Source organism: Oryctolagus cuniculus, chromosome 21, assembly GCF_964237555.1.
Source record: "Oryctolagus cuniculus chromosome 21, mOryCun1.1, whole genome shotgun sequence".
NCBI lineage: Eukaryota > Metazoa > Chordata > Mammalia > Lagomorpha > Leporidae > Oryctolagus > Oryctolagus cuniculus.
The window spans coordinates 13,217,857-13,233,447 of record NC_091452.1 but is presented as its reverse complement, the minus strand read 5'-3'; the positions used below and the strand labels follow the sequence as shown (position 1 = coordinate 13,233,447).

Sequence of the window (15,591 nt, the reverse complement as noted above, 5' to 3'; positions counted from 1 at the left end):
CCTCCGCCTTGCGGCACTGGCACACCGGGTTCTAGTCCCGGTCGGGGCTCCAGATTCTGTCCTGGTTGCCCCTCTTCCAGGCCAGCTCTCTGCTGTGGCCAGGGAGTGCAGTGGAGGATGACCCAAGTGCTTGGGCCCTGCACCCCATGGGAGACCAGGAGAAGCACCTGGCTCCTGCCATCAGCCATGCGGCGGCCATTGGAGGGTGAACCAACGGCAAAGGAAGACCTTTCTCTCTGTCTCTCTCTCTCTATCTACTCTGCCTGTCCAAACAAAAAAAAACCATGAACACAATTGTGCAAACACGATCTTTATTGACAGCGAGTCCCCAGCAGCGAGATGGGCGGCGCTGTCTGTCCCACAGCGAAAGCGCTGCAAGTCCCCGGGACTCCCGACGGCTCCCGCAGGCTTGGCCCCTCCTCCTCTCCCGCCGGGCCCAGAGCTCGCCTTCCCTTCCCCCTACATTTACTCTTCTCAGGATCTTCCGTGTGGATGGGGCCATTTCTGAGGACTGCGTGGAACTCGAGTCAGTGGGTTATAAAAGTTCAGAGCAGGATCCTTGGGCCCTGATGCTGGAGTAACCCTGTTTATAACAAACATGTTGCAAGCCCACAGCGGGAGGAGGGCATACTAATTTTTTTTCCAGTGGAGTCTCTGGGCTCTTCTGTCAGGCCTGCTGCTTGGAGAACTGCATTAGCCATGCCCCCACCCCAAGCCAGGTGAAGTGAAACCCACCCAGGAGAGACCCTCCAAATAGGACACCCCAGAGGGAGCGGGTAAGTCAAGTCCTAAACTAAACCATCTCACCTGCTCCCGCTGTCCCCTCCGGGTGCCAAGTCCACAGCGGCAGCGGCTGTCTCATCATGTGCAGCATGTTAGTTTTTTTCTTTTTGGGGCACGGGCACGGTGAGCTTGTTCACCAGTAAATGAAAGCGTGTGTTGCCTTGATTCCGGCGGATAATCTGCTTAGGCTGCGTCTCCCCAGGGATGGCTACCGGGAGATACAGCGACTTCCCAGAGCCGTGCAGCTTTCGGGCTCAGGATTCCAGGTCTGCCCTCGACACGCTGGCACTTCAGGAAGCCTCCTCCAGCTGCCATCTCTTGTGCTTCTTCGAGGGCATCTTCGAGGGCAGGGAGATCTTCCAGTGCCTCCCATCAGCTCATCCTCCAGGGGGGAGACGCAGAGCAGCCACGCCCCCCCACCCCAGCTTGTTTCCCTCTGCTTCCTTTTCCTACTTGATTTTCCAGCAAGCAGGACTGTACCTCCACAGCCATTGCCATGGCAACAGAGCTTGAAAGATGCCACACGGCCCTGGAAGCGATGTCCAGCTGGGGACGGGCAGAGCCAGGATGTTGAGCTAAGGAGAGTCCTGGTGTGGCGGGACCAACGGGACTCAGGGACCAACGGCCCGAGTCTACTGGGTGGGGGCACTCAGCCTCCCCCAGTTTCTCCTGGGGCCTGTGTGCTCATCTGCTCACTGGCTATGCGATGGCTTTCCCTGTAATGCTGTCATTGGCACCAGCCGTGGTGCTGAGGCTGACAATGAGAGAATAGAGTTGGGAGAGAAGGGTGGGCAAGATTCCAGCAGCTCGTGTGTGGTCACCTGTGCCGTCTCGTTCAGACGCCGAGCAGGGAGAGTTTTGCAGGCAGAGACCTAATTTTGCCGTGGACATTGGCAGGGCTTTTATCACAGGGATTACAGAATCCTTTTATCACAGGGATTACAGATCGGGACTGTGCTCTGTGCTGCCTCCCTGGTTTGGGGAGAAATCCCAACAGGCTCGTCCCTTCTACTCTGAAGACGAGCTGGGGAGATGGCAGCGTCCACAGGAGCTACCGACAGGCCTGGGACTTCAGTGAGGGACAGGACAGAGGAGGAGGAGGGGGAGGAAGAGGAGGAGGAGGAGGAAAGGGAGGAGGAGGAGCAGGAGTAGGGAAGTCAAGGCGGGAAGCCCAGGATCCCTATGCCTGGGCCAGGCTGAGCTTTCTCGACGCCGCTGTGGGTGTGGGCACTCCCACCTCCACAGCCCAGGAAGACAGCAATTCTAAGGGCCCAGTCTTTCCATGGACGCAGCCACAGGAGACTCAGGAACTAACGCTGACAGTCTGCGTCCCCCGTGCGGTCCGTATTTCACACGCTCTGCACCTGCGACGCTGATTCTCACCCAGGGAGCGCCTCGGCTCACCTCCTGTGTTGCTGGCAAACCACACCCACTAACTGGGCCTCACGCCTGCAGCATCTGAACCGTAGGGCTGGCTGCACGCTGGAAGCCAGACCGGGCCTGTGCTGCAAACTTGTGACCCTGGGAAAGTTACCCCATCAAGCTCCGTGCCCCAGGTTTCTCATCTGTCAAATGGGGGAACCAACAAGACCCCTGTCACTGGACCGCTGTGAGAGTGACGGGAGGTGACCCACGCAGGGTGTGGCCTGCTGTGCCTGGCACACACTAGGTGTTCACTACGTCAGGTTATCCCAGGGACGTGGTAGGGGGGAGGTGGTGACTTCCAGGCTCCTCCCTAGTATGCACCATCACGTGCTAGGTACTAAGTTAAAGTCACCAACAGGTGGGGCCTTCACACACCACCAGGTGTCTGACTCGGAGGGAGGATGGACGACCTACCTGGGAGATCAGGTCTGAGTCGGGAGACCTCCCCAGCGGCAGGGAGCAGTGCAGGGCTGGGCCTAGGGACGCCGGCCCTCCTGCCTCTCCCGGGGCGGCCCTAATACACCTGGAAGTGTGCGGAGGTGGCCCCGTCCTTCCAGCAGCGCAGGGTATCCACGGCAACCGAGCGGCAGAGCGGGCAGGTGCGCTCGCGATCCAGCCACAGGCACAGGCACTCCTCACAGAACACGTGCTGCAGGGACAGCAATCGGCATGGCCAGGAGCTCTTTACTGAGTGTCTGCCTCGGTCCTGGGAGCTGGAGACACAGCCGCGGACCGAAGAGCCCATCCCTGCCCTCGCGGCACCTGCGCCCCGGCGGGAGAGACGGCTGGCACCGTGCATCTCCACGCGGTCCGGGATGCTGGGGTGAGCACTAGCGTGAGAGGCAGGGGAGGGGTGCGGGGTGCGTCGGGGGGGCCCGCATGCTAACCCACACAGGGAACTTCACAGGGTCGCTGATATTTGGGTAAATCTTGACGGAGGGTGAGGAGGGAGCCCTGATATTTGGGGGGAGAGCACTTCTCGCAGTGGGCAGGGCATGTGCAAAGGTTCCGAGGCCCCAGGTCCCCGACGTGCTAGGGAAACAGCGAGAGTGTGGCCGAGCATTGAGGGGGAGAGGGTGGGAGGGGATGAGCTCAGAGAGGCAGCTGCGGCACTGCAGGGCCTGGTGGGCTCCTGGGAGGACTTTGGTTTCTATCCTGAAGAGGAGCTTGGAGCCATGCTAGGGGCTCTGAGCAGAGGACTGATGTGACCTGCGGTTTTAAAAGATCCCTTTGCCTGCTGGGTTGAGAACAGAAGACAGGGGTCAAGAGAAAGGCAGAGAGACTAGAAAGACCAGCAGGTTCTTGCATTCCCTGGCTATACCACATGGAGAGGTGACTTAACCGCCCTGTGCCTCAGTCTGCTAATCTGTAAAATGGGGACAATAACCCCCACAGGAAGATTAAGATGTTAAAAAGCACTTAGAGGGGCCTAATGCTTAAGGTGCCTGCGAAGAGATCGACATCCCACATCGGAGTGCCGGGGTTCAAGTCCTAGTTCCACTCCTGATCCTAGCTTTTTGCTAACACACATCCTAGGAGGGAACAGCTGAGAGTTCAAATACTTGGGTCCCTGCCAGTCCCACGAGAGACCTGGATCAGGTGCCTGGCTCCCTGTTAGCCTGACCCAGCTCCAGCGGTTACAGGTGTCTGTGGAGTGAACCAAAGATGGGTGCTCTGTCTCTCTGCTTTTCAAATTATTTATTTCAAAAAAAAAGCACTTAGCGGGCCAGCGCTGTGGCATAGTGGGTTAAGCGGCTGCCTGCGATGAGGCATATGGGCACTGGTTTGTCTCGGCTGCACCACTTCCAATCCAGCTCCCTGCTAATGTGCCTGGGGAAGCAGTGGAAGATGGCTCAAATACCTGGGCCCCTCTCAACCACGTGGGAGACCCGGATGAAACTTCTGGCTCTTGGCTTCAGGCCTGAGCCAGCCCTGGCCATTTGAGGAGTGAACCAACGATGGACGATCTCTCTCTCTCTCTCTCTTTCCCCTTCTCTAATTCTGCCTTTCAAATAATAAAAAAAAGAAAATACAGGGCCAGCACTGCAGCCATTTGGGGAGTTAGCCAGAGGATGGAAGCACGCTCTCTCTCTGTAACTGCCTTTCAGATAAATACACTCTTAAAAATAAATACATCTTTACAAAAAAAAAAAAATCAACCTAACCTGGGAAGACCTGAATCCTGCCAAGAGCCACCCGATGCAGCCCGGAGATGACCGGGAGGGGGCACACAGTTAAGTTGGGCCTGGATCCTCGACCCACAGAAACTGAGACAGTAAGTCTTTCCCTCGAAGCCAGTGGGTGTTGCACCATTGCTGACATAAGAACTCTGCAGCAGACACTCTTGCCCATTACCCTAGACTGTTAGTGTTCGCATGTGGAGAGTGTGGGGAGGGGTTTTGAAGCACTTATTTATGAACAATGACATGAGCGAAAGCATGACATGGGAGACACACACCCCCTGCCCCAACCTAACTATGGATCTCTTCCCCGCACACCAGGCCAGCCACGTCCACTTAAACACTGACACTGGCTACTGGTGTAACAGGCTCTGACGCTCACCCACACATGGCTACACACAACGCCTTACAGGACTGTATTTAAACAAACCCGCAAGCTGCCCAGGGCTGGCATTTTCACTCCTGGATGACAGCTGACATGGAGGGGCACCATCGGGACTACCAAGCTGGTGCTGGCGACCCTGCTGGTGCTGAGTGCGGGCTGGGGGAGGAGCCGGAAGCAGGTGTTCGCAGCGTCCACCCCAGCTCAGCCACACATTCCTCTGAGGAGGCGCGGTGCACAGGCTCCGCTCCACAGGGCACAGCACGCTGCCAGGAGCTCCTGGGAACAGTGTTCTCGTTCTTAAGGCAGCTTCTGGGACATCTCAAAGCAAGAGGCCGAGCCCGTGGGAAGGGCCTGGCCAACGGCAGCCGAGGCTCTGGGCTGGGATCCCGGTTCTGCCTCTAGGAGCAGCAAGGCTTTGCCTTTGGGAGCCCGAGGTCCCTCCTCTGTGCAACAGGACTGGCGTTTCCCTGCGAGGCGTCTGGTCGTTGGGAACACGTAAGGCCTCATGGGAGGAAGGGGGCAGATCAGAGCCGCTGCCCTCCGCCCTCTCCTTCCTACCCCGCAGCACACAGAGCTCAGCTCTCACCGCCACCAAGAACGCGGGCAGCTCGTCTCCTCATCATCTGCCCACTCTTTTCTGGCAAAGGAACCCTCTGCCACACCAAGTTCCTCTCACTGCGTTCGAAGTGCCCTTGCTTGGCCGCCCGTAGCCTGTCGGGGTCGTGCCATCCGCACGTGTGGGTGACAGACTGGGGAGTGCCTAGGCACACACTCAGTGTCTGCCTGGCCAGCTTCCAGCTATAGTCTCCCTAGCTTGGGGTGGGTGGGGGGATGGGAGTGACACACCCTCTTAACTGGGTGACTCTTTGAGGGGGAGACAGGATGTTGTTTTAACCAAACGAGTTCTCATCCATTGGTCTGCTCATTAGCTTCCTTCTCCTCTGTTCCCCTCCCTTCCCTCTCATTCATCCACCCACCTACTTCATCCATTCATTGAGCCATCGGTCCATCCACTCATCTACCCATCTAGCCACCCACTTAGATGTCCATCCACATGGTCATCCACCCCTTATACCTCAATTTACCTACCTCTACACATACCCACCTACTCCTCAACCTGATCACCATCCCACCCACCCTCCCCCTTCTCCCTCCCTCCCTCCACCCATCCATCCAGTTTATAGAGCCAGCTCTGTGGTTCTGTTGCTAAACAACACAGGCCTGATCTCCAGTCTCAAGTTCCTCACAGCCTGGCAGAGGGGAAACAAACCTCGTACAACCATCTCGCTAAGAACGTAGAAAGCGTCACGAAGGACAAGCATGGGCATCTACAGCTGGGAGCGCGATCAGTCAGGGAGGCAGAGTCAGCTGAGTCATTCATTCATTCATTGGTTCAATCATTCAGCCGGGTCAGGCATCAGCAAGGCCCTTTCACCTGTGCAAGTCGTCGGGGCCCGTGCAGGCCCCGCAGGGGGGCGAGCAGGCAGGGCAGGGCTGGGTGAAGGCTCAGCCTGGTGATGTTTGTGGTCTTCAACCACCACGGACCTGGGACAATGGCGTCTCGTCAGAGCCCGCCTAAGGACTCCTAACCCAGCGGTGGGCAGGCACAGTGGGACCAGGGGACAAACGGGGAAGAGGCCTCCAGACTGAGGCTCGGAGAGATTGCCGGCAGAGAAGAAAGACTTCTACCTTGACGTCATGTTCAAACAATCCCTGCTCCTGGGAAGGAAATACAGATGGCTCGGAAGCATCTGAAAAGATGCTCAACCACGCTCATAATTAGGGAAATGCAAATCGCAAGCGCACTGAGACGGCATTTGTCACCTGTCAGATTGGCAAAGCTCAAAAGAAGCTGGGTAACGCTGAGCGCTGGTGAGGGAAGGAGCAGGAGGCCACGTCCCGCTCCGAGCTTGGGGTGCAAGCGGTGCATTCTTTACGCAGGGGAACTTAGCAAAAGCTGTCCAAACCGTGCACCCTCTGACCTGGTAGTTCTACTGCCGGGGATTGATGCTACCAAGAGCCTGCAAATGTGTGAAATGGAATGTGTGCCCATAAGGGCTAGTATTTATCCAACTCGGACCATGTGCCAGGGGTCGTCCAAATGGCTACCCTTGAATTAACTCATTTAGTCAGCACAATGGGCCCAGGCAGGTGCCACGGATCTGCCCACTGCAGATCGCTTATGACAGCCATATTTGCAATAACAAGAGATTAGAAGCTACTAATTGCCTATCAATAGGAGAATGATGAAACGAATGGTGGTCTATCCGTGAAATCCTGTGTTACGCAGCTAAGAACTAGAAAGGGAGCAATCCTGAAGACAGAGTTTCAAGTTAAAAAGGCAAGGTGTAGCAAGCAGCTTGTGAACAATATGCAACAACTTATGTTGTTTAAAAAAAGATTGTGTGTGTGTATACACATATACATATATGAATATATAAATATATGTAAATTCTGGGCCGGCATCGCGGCTCACTAGGCTAATCCTCCACCTGCGGCGCCAGTATCCCGGGTTCTAGTCCCGTTGGGGCGCCGGGTTCTGTCCCGGTTGCTCTTCTTCCAGTCCAGCTCTTTGCTGTGGCCCGGGAAGGCAGTGGAGGATGGCCCAGGTCCTTGGGAGACCAGGAGGAAGCACCTGGCTCCTGGCTTTGGATCAGAGCAGTGTGCTGGCCATAGCAGCCATTTGTGGGGTAAACCAACAGAAGGAAGACCTTTCTCTCTCTCTCTCTCTCTCACTGTCTAACTCTGCCTGTCAAATATATATATATATATGTAAATTCTGTAAAAGCAGCTCTTGAGGGCTAAAAGGACGCTGGTCATGGTGGTTGCCTGTGTGAGTAAACTGGGGGTTGGGGCACTGTAGGAGGCCTGTCTCCCTTCTCCTTTGCCATCTTTCAGAACATTTTTACAGTAAGCTTTGTACTTTGGATTTATTTTAGCCTTGCAGAAAAGCTGCAAAGATGGAACAGGAACTCTCCACACACCGCACCCGGCTGTCTCCCAGAATGTTATCTCGCACCGCCACGGCACCTGCATCCGAGCTGGGAAACCGACCCACCCGATGCGCTCCTGCCATCAGACTGCAGGCCTGCCTTGGGTCTCAGGAAACGGCTTTTCTACTAAATCCTCTTCTCCCTCCCAGAATCCAGCTCTGGTCCCATCCTGCATTTATTCATCGTGTTTCCTGAGTTTCCTTCTTGAGTTTCAACTCATCCAAGTACATTATCGACTTGAAAGGAAGTAGAATTAGGGGTGGGCATTCGGCCTGGTGGTGGTGAAGGCACCTGCGTCCTAGAGCAAAGTGCCCGAGTTCCAGTCCCAGCTCGGCTCTGCATTCTAGCCTCCTGCGAATGCACACGCTGGGAGGCAGCAGGTGACGGCTCAAGTACTTGGGTCCCTGCCACCCACGTGCAAAACCTGGATTTCACTCCTGGCTCCTGACTTCAGCCTGGCACAGCCCTGGCTGTTGTGGGCATTTGAGAAGTGAACCAGAACATGGGAACTGTCTGTCTGTCTCTGTCCCTCTCTCTGCCTCTCAAATAAATAAAATGATCCCCCTCTAAAATCTCTAACAGCAATAAAATAATTTTTACTGATGCTAGAACAGGACCCCTGCCTCCTGGAAGCTGCAGAGGGGGCCACCTGCCTTCCGATTCCGTCTGGCCTCTTCCAGAAAACCCTCCCCGACCTGGGAGCCACCGTCCTCTGCCCCAGTCCCCGGGGAAGCTGCCTGCCTCTCTCTTCCATAGCGCTGAGCACCGCCTGCTTTGTCTCAGTTATTTATGTGTCTGCTTCCTCCCCGGGCAGGGGCAGGGTCCCTGGGCCCTGGGCCCCGCCTCCCCGGTGTTTGACAGGATGCTTTCGCCCAGCACACATTCGATGAACTGGCAGCCAGCGCCTGGTGTCAGGGGGCGGAGCAGGGAGGGGCGGAGGGAGTTCAGAGGGGCTGAGCAGCACTTCCTATCATGGACGGGTGACCTGCGACTAATAACGAAAACGAGTGCTGATCACAATCGTTGTGATACTGCAGCTTCTGCAGCTGCTGACTAATGCAAATGCGGCTTTCTCTGCAGATGACCTCGTTTCATGGTTGTAATAGCTCTAGGAAGTAGTATTGCTATTATTATGCCCATTTCACACAGGAGGAAAACCAAGGCTCAGTGGGATGGAGGGAGTGACCCACTCAGCGTGGGGAATGCCTCGGGGGTCACACTTTGCTGGGACACCACCCTGAGTTTGGCATTGCTGTCTCTGACCAAGGAAACTGGGGCTCAGACAGGCTAAGTAAAGCCACCCGGCTAGTAAGAGGCAGAGCTGAGATCTGAACCCAGGTCTGGCTGACTCCAATCCTGCTCAGATCCCCGTCCAATCCCACAGCAGAACCCTGAGGTGTGGTCTCAGCACAGACTTCGGCTCTTCCCCAGGGAGTGGCCCTGCTGTCCCCGGCCTCAACCCGACGGCCCCGCCCAGCCCCACTCACCTGGCACAGGAGAATCAGAGGGTCTCGGAACTCGGCCTGGCAAATGGCACAGATATCACCGGCCTCTGTGCACTGCTGCCCCGTGGCTCGCACCCCGTAATTCTGCTCGGGGCAAGGGAGAGGCAAACACAGCTCTGGGCCTCGTGGGAGCGAGGCCCTGGGAAGCGCCACGAGACCCGCGGTCCCTGGCCCCGGGGCCTCAGTGGTGACCCCCGAAGCCCACTCACCTGGGAGGTGCAGAGAAGCTTCAGGGCTTTCCTCACGCCACCTACGCGGCCACAGATGTCGAACGACTGCAAGGAGAGCAGGACAACTGCTGACGGGCACCAGGGTGCTTCAGAGCCCCCCACACCCCCCCCCGAGAGACCTCCCCACCCTGCCGCTGTGTCCTTGACTCAGAACCTTTCTAGATGTTTTCTCCTGTTTTATTTCTTCATTCCCATTAGTTTTGCTTAGCCTTTGTTTTGCTGTCTGATAGCAACAGTCTCCCCTAGGCCAGGACAGCCAAGAAATGGCACACACACTGCCTTTCTCCACCCCTGAGGCCAGGGCAGGCATTGCTAATCAATCACAGAAGTATTCCATTGAGCCCAGCCAGACCCATCTAGCACTCCAGTCAGCCACTGCCAGTTAATCAGAATCAGCAAGCAGGCTAAGCCCCAGTGACCGACACTGCACGGCTGCACCTGCTGGGGAAAGGAACACAGAATACATCCCTTCCCCTAGGAGTCACTCCAGTCAGGAATAAAGAAAGAGGAGAATGTAAGAGTTACACAGAGAGAGGAGAGGCAGAGAGAGAGAGGTCTTCCATCCGCCGGTTCACTCTCCAAGTGGCTGCCCTGGCCGCAACTGCCCTGACCTGAAGCCAGGAGCCAGGAGCTTCCTCCGGGTCTCCCACGTGGGTGTGGGGGCCCAAGAACCTGGGCCATCCTCCACTGCTTTCCCAGGCCACAGCAGAGAGCTGGATTGGAAGTGGAGCAGCCTGGACTTGAAACGGCGCCCATATGGGATGCTGGCGCTGCAGGCGGCAGCTTTACCCCTATGCCACAGCGCCAGCCCCAAGGAGGATGTACTTTTAAAGTTTCTATATGGGGGGAGGGGGTTGGGGGTTGTCTAATCTACTGGTTCAGTCCACAAATGCCACAATAACAGACTGAATCCAAAGCCAGCAGCTGGGAACTCAGTCCAAGTCTGCTATGTGGGTGGCAGGAGCCCAATGACTTGAGCCATCTCCACTGCCTCCCAGGGTCTGCATGAGCAGGAAGCTGGAGTCGGAGCCAGAGGTGGGTCCTGAACTCAAGGACTCCAATATGAGATGTGGGTGTCTTCAGCAGCAAGTCAAATGTCTGTCTGGTAGACGCTGTTATTTTTGGGAAAAAACCCAGGATCTGAACTAACGATGAAAGTAAAGCACTGGCGGTTCAGTGGCAGGTGGTTAACACCTCCAGCTCTGAAGGCAGCCTGCCTGGGTCTGATGCTGTGTTCTGTCGTCTCTAGCTGAGTGGGACTGGGCAAGTAACTTTACCTCTCCAAGCCTCAGTTTCCCTGACTATAAAATGGAAGTAATAACAGTGCTTGTCGAACGGCTGCTGTGAAAATGAAATGTCAAAGGACAGTAGAACGGTGAGCTTCACAGGCAAGAGACAAGGGGGCTCGAGCCATCGTAAGTACTGACGCAGCGGGTGTTAAGATGCCCATGTCTGGGGCCAGCATTGTGCTGTAGCGGATTAAGCCACTGTCTGCAGTGTCGGTATCCCATACGGGTGCCAGTTCAAGTTCCAGCTGCTCCACTTCTGATCCAGTTCCCTGCTAACATACCTGGGAAAGCAGCAGCAGATGGCCCAAGTCCTTGAGTCCCTGCACCCACAAGGGAGAACTGGATGCAGCGCCTGTCTCCTGGCTTCAGTCTGGCCCAGCCCAGGCTATTGTAGCCATTTGGGGAGTGAACCAGCAGATGGAAGACTTTCTCTCTGCCTCCCCCTCTCCATAACTCCACCTTTTAAACAGATAAATACATGTTAAAAGAAAAAGATGCCCATGTCCTCCCTCACAGTACCGTGGTTCAGCCCCTGGCTATGGCTCCTGACTCCAGCTCCCTGTGACAGCAGACTCTGAGAGGCAGCAGGTAATGGCTCAAGTACTTGGGTCCCTGCCGCACATGTGGCACCCAGACTGGGTTCCCAGCTTCCAGCTTCCGCCCCAACCTAGCCTCAGTGGTTGCGGGCATCTGGGGAGTGAACCCGTGGATGGGAGTACTCTGCCTATCTCTCTCTGTCTCTTAAATAAATACACAGCAAAATTTAAATAAGCTACAAAGTGGATGAACTGCGAGGATGTTATGCTAAATGAAAGAAGGCGACACCAACAGTCTGACATTGTAAGACTGTTTTCATAAAAGCATTCAGAGTAGGTTAATTCAGAAACAGAGTGGCTAGGTGGCTGCCATGAGCTGGGGAAGAGGAGTGGGGGCGGGGAGTGAGGAGTGGCTGCTTACGGGGCCCAGGGCTTCCTTCCGGGGAGATGAACATACCCTAGGCAGAGGTGTTGGCTGCACGACACTAAGTGCCACTGCAATCTACACTTCGCATGATAAGTGGTTAGTTGTGTGTTCCGTACATTTTGCATCAATTACACAAGCATTAGCATGGGGATTCCAGGCTCCCAGAGGGCCCTCGGCAGGCCTGCTGAGTGCACGAGCCGCCCTCCCATGGCCACCTCACCTTGCAGAGGCTGTAGAGGACGATCAAGACCCCTCCCAGGAAGTAGCTGTTGGAGGCGTCGTCCCCCATGATGTACTTGTACCACAGCTGGATGGGGACCAGGGAGCGCAAGAGCTGGCTCAGCTCCTCGATGACCAGGTAGAACTTCCCCTGCAAGCACACGGATGGCCGGACGGCCCGTCATCGTCTGGGAGGACCGTGCCGAGCAGCCTCACACGGACCACTCATTCACGGACTCTGGGGAGCACACGAGGCAGCTCTGACAGGGCTGCGATGGGGCCAGGGAGACGCCCTGCTTACATCCCTCGACCACTGCTCGCCAGCCCAGATCACAGGGCCCAGGTCAGGGAGGGCGAAGGGATGCCTGTGGCAGAGGGCGGGAGCGTGGGTCACTCCCCGGTTCTCTCTGCAGCCTGGAAGACTCAGAGCCCCATGTGGACAGATAGTCCCTGTCCCTGCACCCGCTCCCCCCTCCCCCCTAGAGGGCTGACTCAGACATCACAGGTGACCACCCTAAGGGAGGCAGATGCAGGTAAGGCCAGACCACGAGGCCGAGGCTGAGAGCAGGGAGTTGGGCGACCCTCCCGGCCCCATCACCTGCCGTCTCCAAGAACACGACGGATTTTCCCTGGGCAGAGAACATGGACTTGGGTCTGCCCACTGCCTCATCTGCTGTAGGTTCACGAGCCTCAGTGTCCTAGTCTGCAGGATGGGAACCCCGACTTCCAGCCTTGGGGGCGTCTTTCAGGAGCAAGTGAGAGGAAGAGGAAAAGCACCCGACGTTGCACGTGGGGACAGGGTCAACTGTCCTTTCTCCTCTGCCCTGGCGCAAGTCCCTTGAGCTTCCTGTGGCCTATGCTGCAAAATGGAGCTGCTCTGCTGTGTCCAAGTCACACCGACTTGCATGGTGAGACCGTGTTTACCCAGGAGAAATGGGGGCGCACGTCCTCCTGCACACCAGGGTCCTCAGCAGCTTGGATCATAAAATCGCAAACTGAAAACCTGAATGTGCATCAGTGGGAGAACACACACGAGCACACTGTAGCACATTTACACCATAGGATCTACTCGAGAACAAAAATCAACAGAAGCCTGCTTCACAGCAAAGTGGGTGACTCTCACAGACACCACGTGCAACCTGAGCAGACAGGGACAAAGGGGCGCACATCGTCTAATTCTGGTTCGTAGGGAGTCCTGGAACAGGGGCCCCTAACCTGGGGAGAGAGAAATCACATCAGCAACTTGGACTGAGTTTCTGGCTCCTGGCTTCAGCCTAGCCCAGGCCTGGTGACTGTGGGCACTGGGGGAGCGAATCAGCAGATTGGAGATTCTGTCTGTCTGTCTGTCCGTCTCTCTCTCTCCCTCCCTTCGTCCTCCCTCCTCCCTCCCTCGATGAGTGAAAGGATGAATGAATAAACTTATTTTAAACATCAGATCAGTGGTTGTCTACACTGAGAGGCAGGGCAGACTTCCTGCAAGGGGGCATCAGGGAACTCTGGACACTGATAGAAAGATCTTAATCAGGATACTGGCTATATAGGAACATTTGCTTAAACTCACTGAAATATGTGCCACCAAATCTGTGTATCGTATTAAATGATACTTCAACCTTGATTATAGCAAACACACAGGGGCCAGCATTGTGGATTCAGCTGCCACTCACATCACTGGCATCCCCTGTGGGTGCTGTTTCATTTTTTTTTTTTTTTTGACAGGCAGAGTGGACAGTGAGAGAGAGAGACAGAGAGAAAGGTCTTCCTTTGCCGTTGGTTCACCCTCCAATGGCCGCCAGGGCTGGCGCGCTGCGGCCGGCGCACCACGCTGATCCGATGGCAGGAGCCAGGTACTTCTCCTGGTCTCCCATGGGTGCAGGGCCCAAGCACTTGGGTCATCCTCCACTGCACTCCCTGGCCACAGCAGAGAGCTGGCCTGGAAGAGGGGCAACTGGGACAGAATCCGGTACCCCGACCGGGACTAGAACCCGGTGTGCCGGCGCCGCAAGGTGGAGGATTAGCCTAGTGAGCCGCGGCGCTGGCCTGGCTGTTTCATTTCTAATCCAGCTCCCTGCGAATGTGCCTGGGAAGGCAGCAGAAGATGGCCCAAGTGCTTGGGCCCCTGCCACCCACCTGGATGAGGCTCCAGCCTCCTGGCTTTACCTTGGCCCAGCCCCAGCCATTGTGACCATTTGGCAGGTGAACCAACAGATGGACGATGCCTGTCTGTCTCTGTCACTCTGCCTTTCCAACAAAATAAGTAAATCTTAATAAAAGATACGCTTCACAAGGATGACTTCTTTTTTAACTTTAGATTTTGAAATAATTTTAGACTTAGAGCTCTCATGCAGCTCCCCCTAAGGTTGACAGCAGTATAACTGACATTGCTAATGAACAAAGCCAGGACATTAACATGGATACTGGTATTGTTAACTAAACCACAGACCTCACTCAGATGTTCCCAGGTACCCCACTAGTTCCCAGGTACCCCACTAACATCTGTTTCCTAGTCCAGGGTTGGACCCAAGTTCTCAGGCAGAGATTCGGGGAACCTGGAGGACTTGTACCCAGGAAAGTCAGGGAGAAGGCCTGCAACAGCACACAGCATCTTTCTGTTCCTCTTCGTTGGTTTTTGTACTGAGCAGGTGAGGTGTTTCATTAGTTACAAAGTGCCCAGTGCGTGCCACGTGGGTACTGGGCAGCCACCCTTTATATTCCATCCCGATGGCCACTGGGAGGACACCTCTCAAAGCAGATGTACGCACACGGCCAAGGACTAGGGAAGGGTACCAGTCTCCCGCTCACTTTCACCTTGTGACCGTCTGGCCATTTCCAGAGGGCTCGCCCCTCCCCACCTGACGCCCACCAGTCCCTGGCCCCCAGAAACATCCTCTGGAGGGCCATTCCTGCTTTCCCTCCGGAACCCGTGGCAGGTGGGGTGACCGGAGACCAGAAATGCTGTCACGCTTGTTGTCCGTGGCCAGAGGACGGCAGCTAAGTGGGCGACAAGGGCCATGGCTCCCTGCCCGCCCCCTTGCCCAGTCTTCACAGGAGGCCCCGACTCTCCGACAAACTTTGCCTTCCTGATTCATTCAACCTCACTGCCCCACGCTTTCCTCCGTCTCCCGAATTGCTCCCACTCGGATCGTTCAACTCTCGTGTGTTCCCTCTCATCCTGGACCAACAGCCCGATCTCTCCCAGCCTACACCTTTAACCTGCTCTTGTCACTCCTCCCTGGGTTCAGTATACTCCCAGACAGAAGGAGTGAAACGTCCGTCCATCCACCTTTCCTCCCTCTCTCCCGTCCTTCCTTCCATCCATCCATCTGCCCACCTCCCTCCCTCCCTCCCTCCCTCCGATTTCTAGACACTTTCTCTGTATCAGACAGTGACATTTCATCCCTGTTCTCGGGAAACTCACTCTCCAACGAGGAAGACCATCACTAAGCAGCTACTGCCGCACAGTGAGGCAGAACTCTGCTAGAGGTAAGCACGGGCGGGTTTCAGACGGGGTCTGAGCAGGAAAGTCTTCTAAGAGAAGGTTTCATCTGAGCCATCTTCAAAGCCTTGAGACCCAAAGTGCGGCCCATGCACAAAGCATCAGCGATGGCCGAGTGCGGGCAAG

General features: G+C 55.9%; 1 protein-coding gene across 9 annotated transcripts in view; it reads right to left on the bottom strand.

Annotated features, from left to right (window-relative positions):
* Positions 1-15,591, bottom strand: part of RNFT2 (ring finger protein, transmembrane 2) — an 80,360-nt gene that overhangs the window by 12,548 nt on the left and 52,221 nt on the right. For 3 of the 9 annotated variants that reach the window (XM_051826631.2, XM_051826634.2, XM_051826632.2), the window contains exons 8-11: positions 11,974-12,123; positions 9,481-9,546; positions 9,254-9,355; positions 295-2,857 (exon numbers count right to left, since the gene is read on the bottom strand). In XM_051826631.2, coding sequence (XP_051682591.2) covers positions 2,723-2,857; positions 9,254-9,355; positions 9,481-9,546; positions 11,974-12,123 — 453 coding nt within the window. In that variant the 3' untranslated portion in view covers positions 295-2,722. Of the gene's footprint in view, positions 1-294; positions 2,858-9,253; positions 9,356-9,480; positions 9,547-11,973; positions 12,124-15,591 lie in introns of those variants that run through there. The other 6 variants (XM_051826635.2, XM_051826636.2, XR_011385211.1 and 3 more) reach the window with 5 other exon arrangements.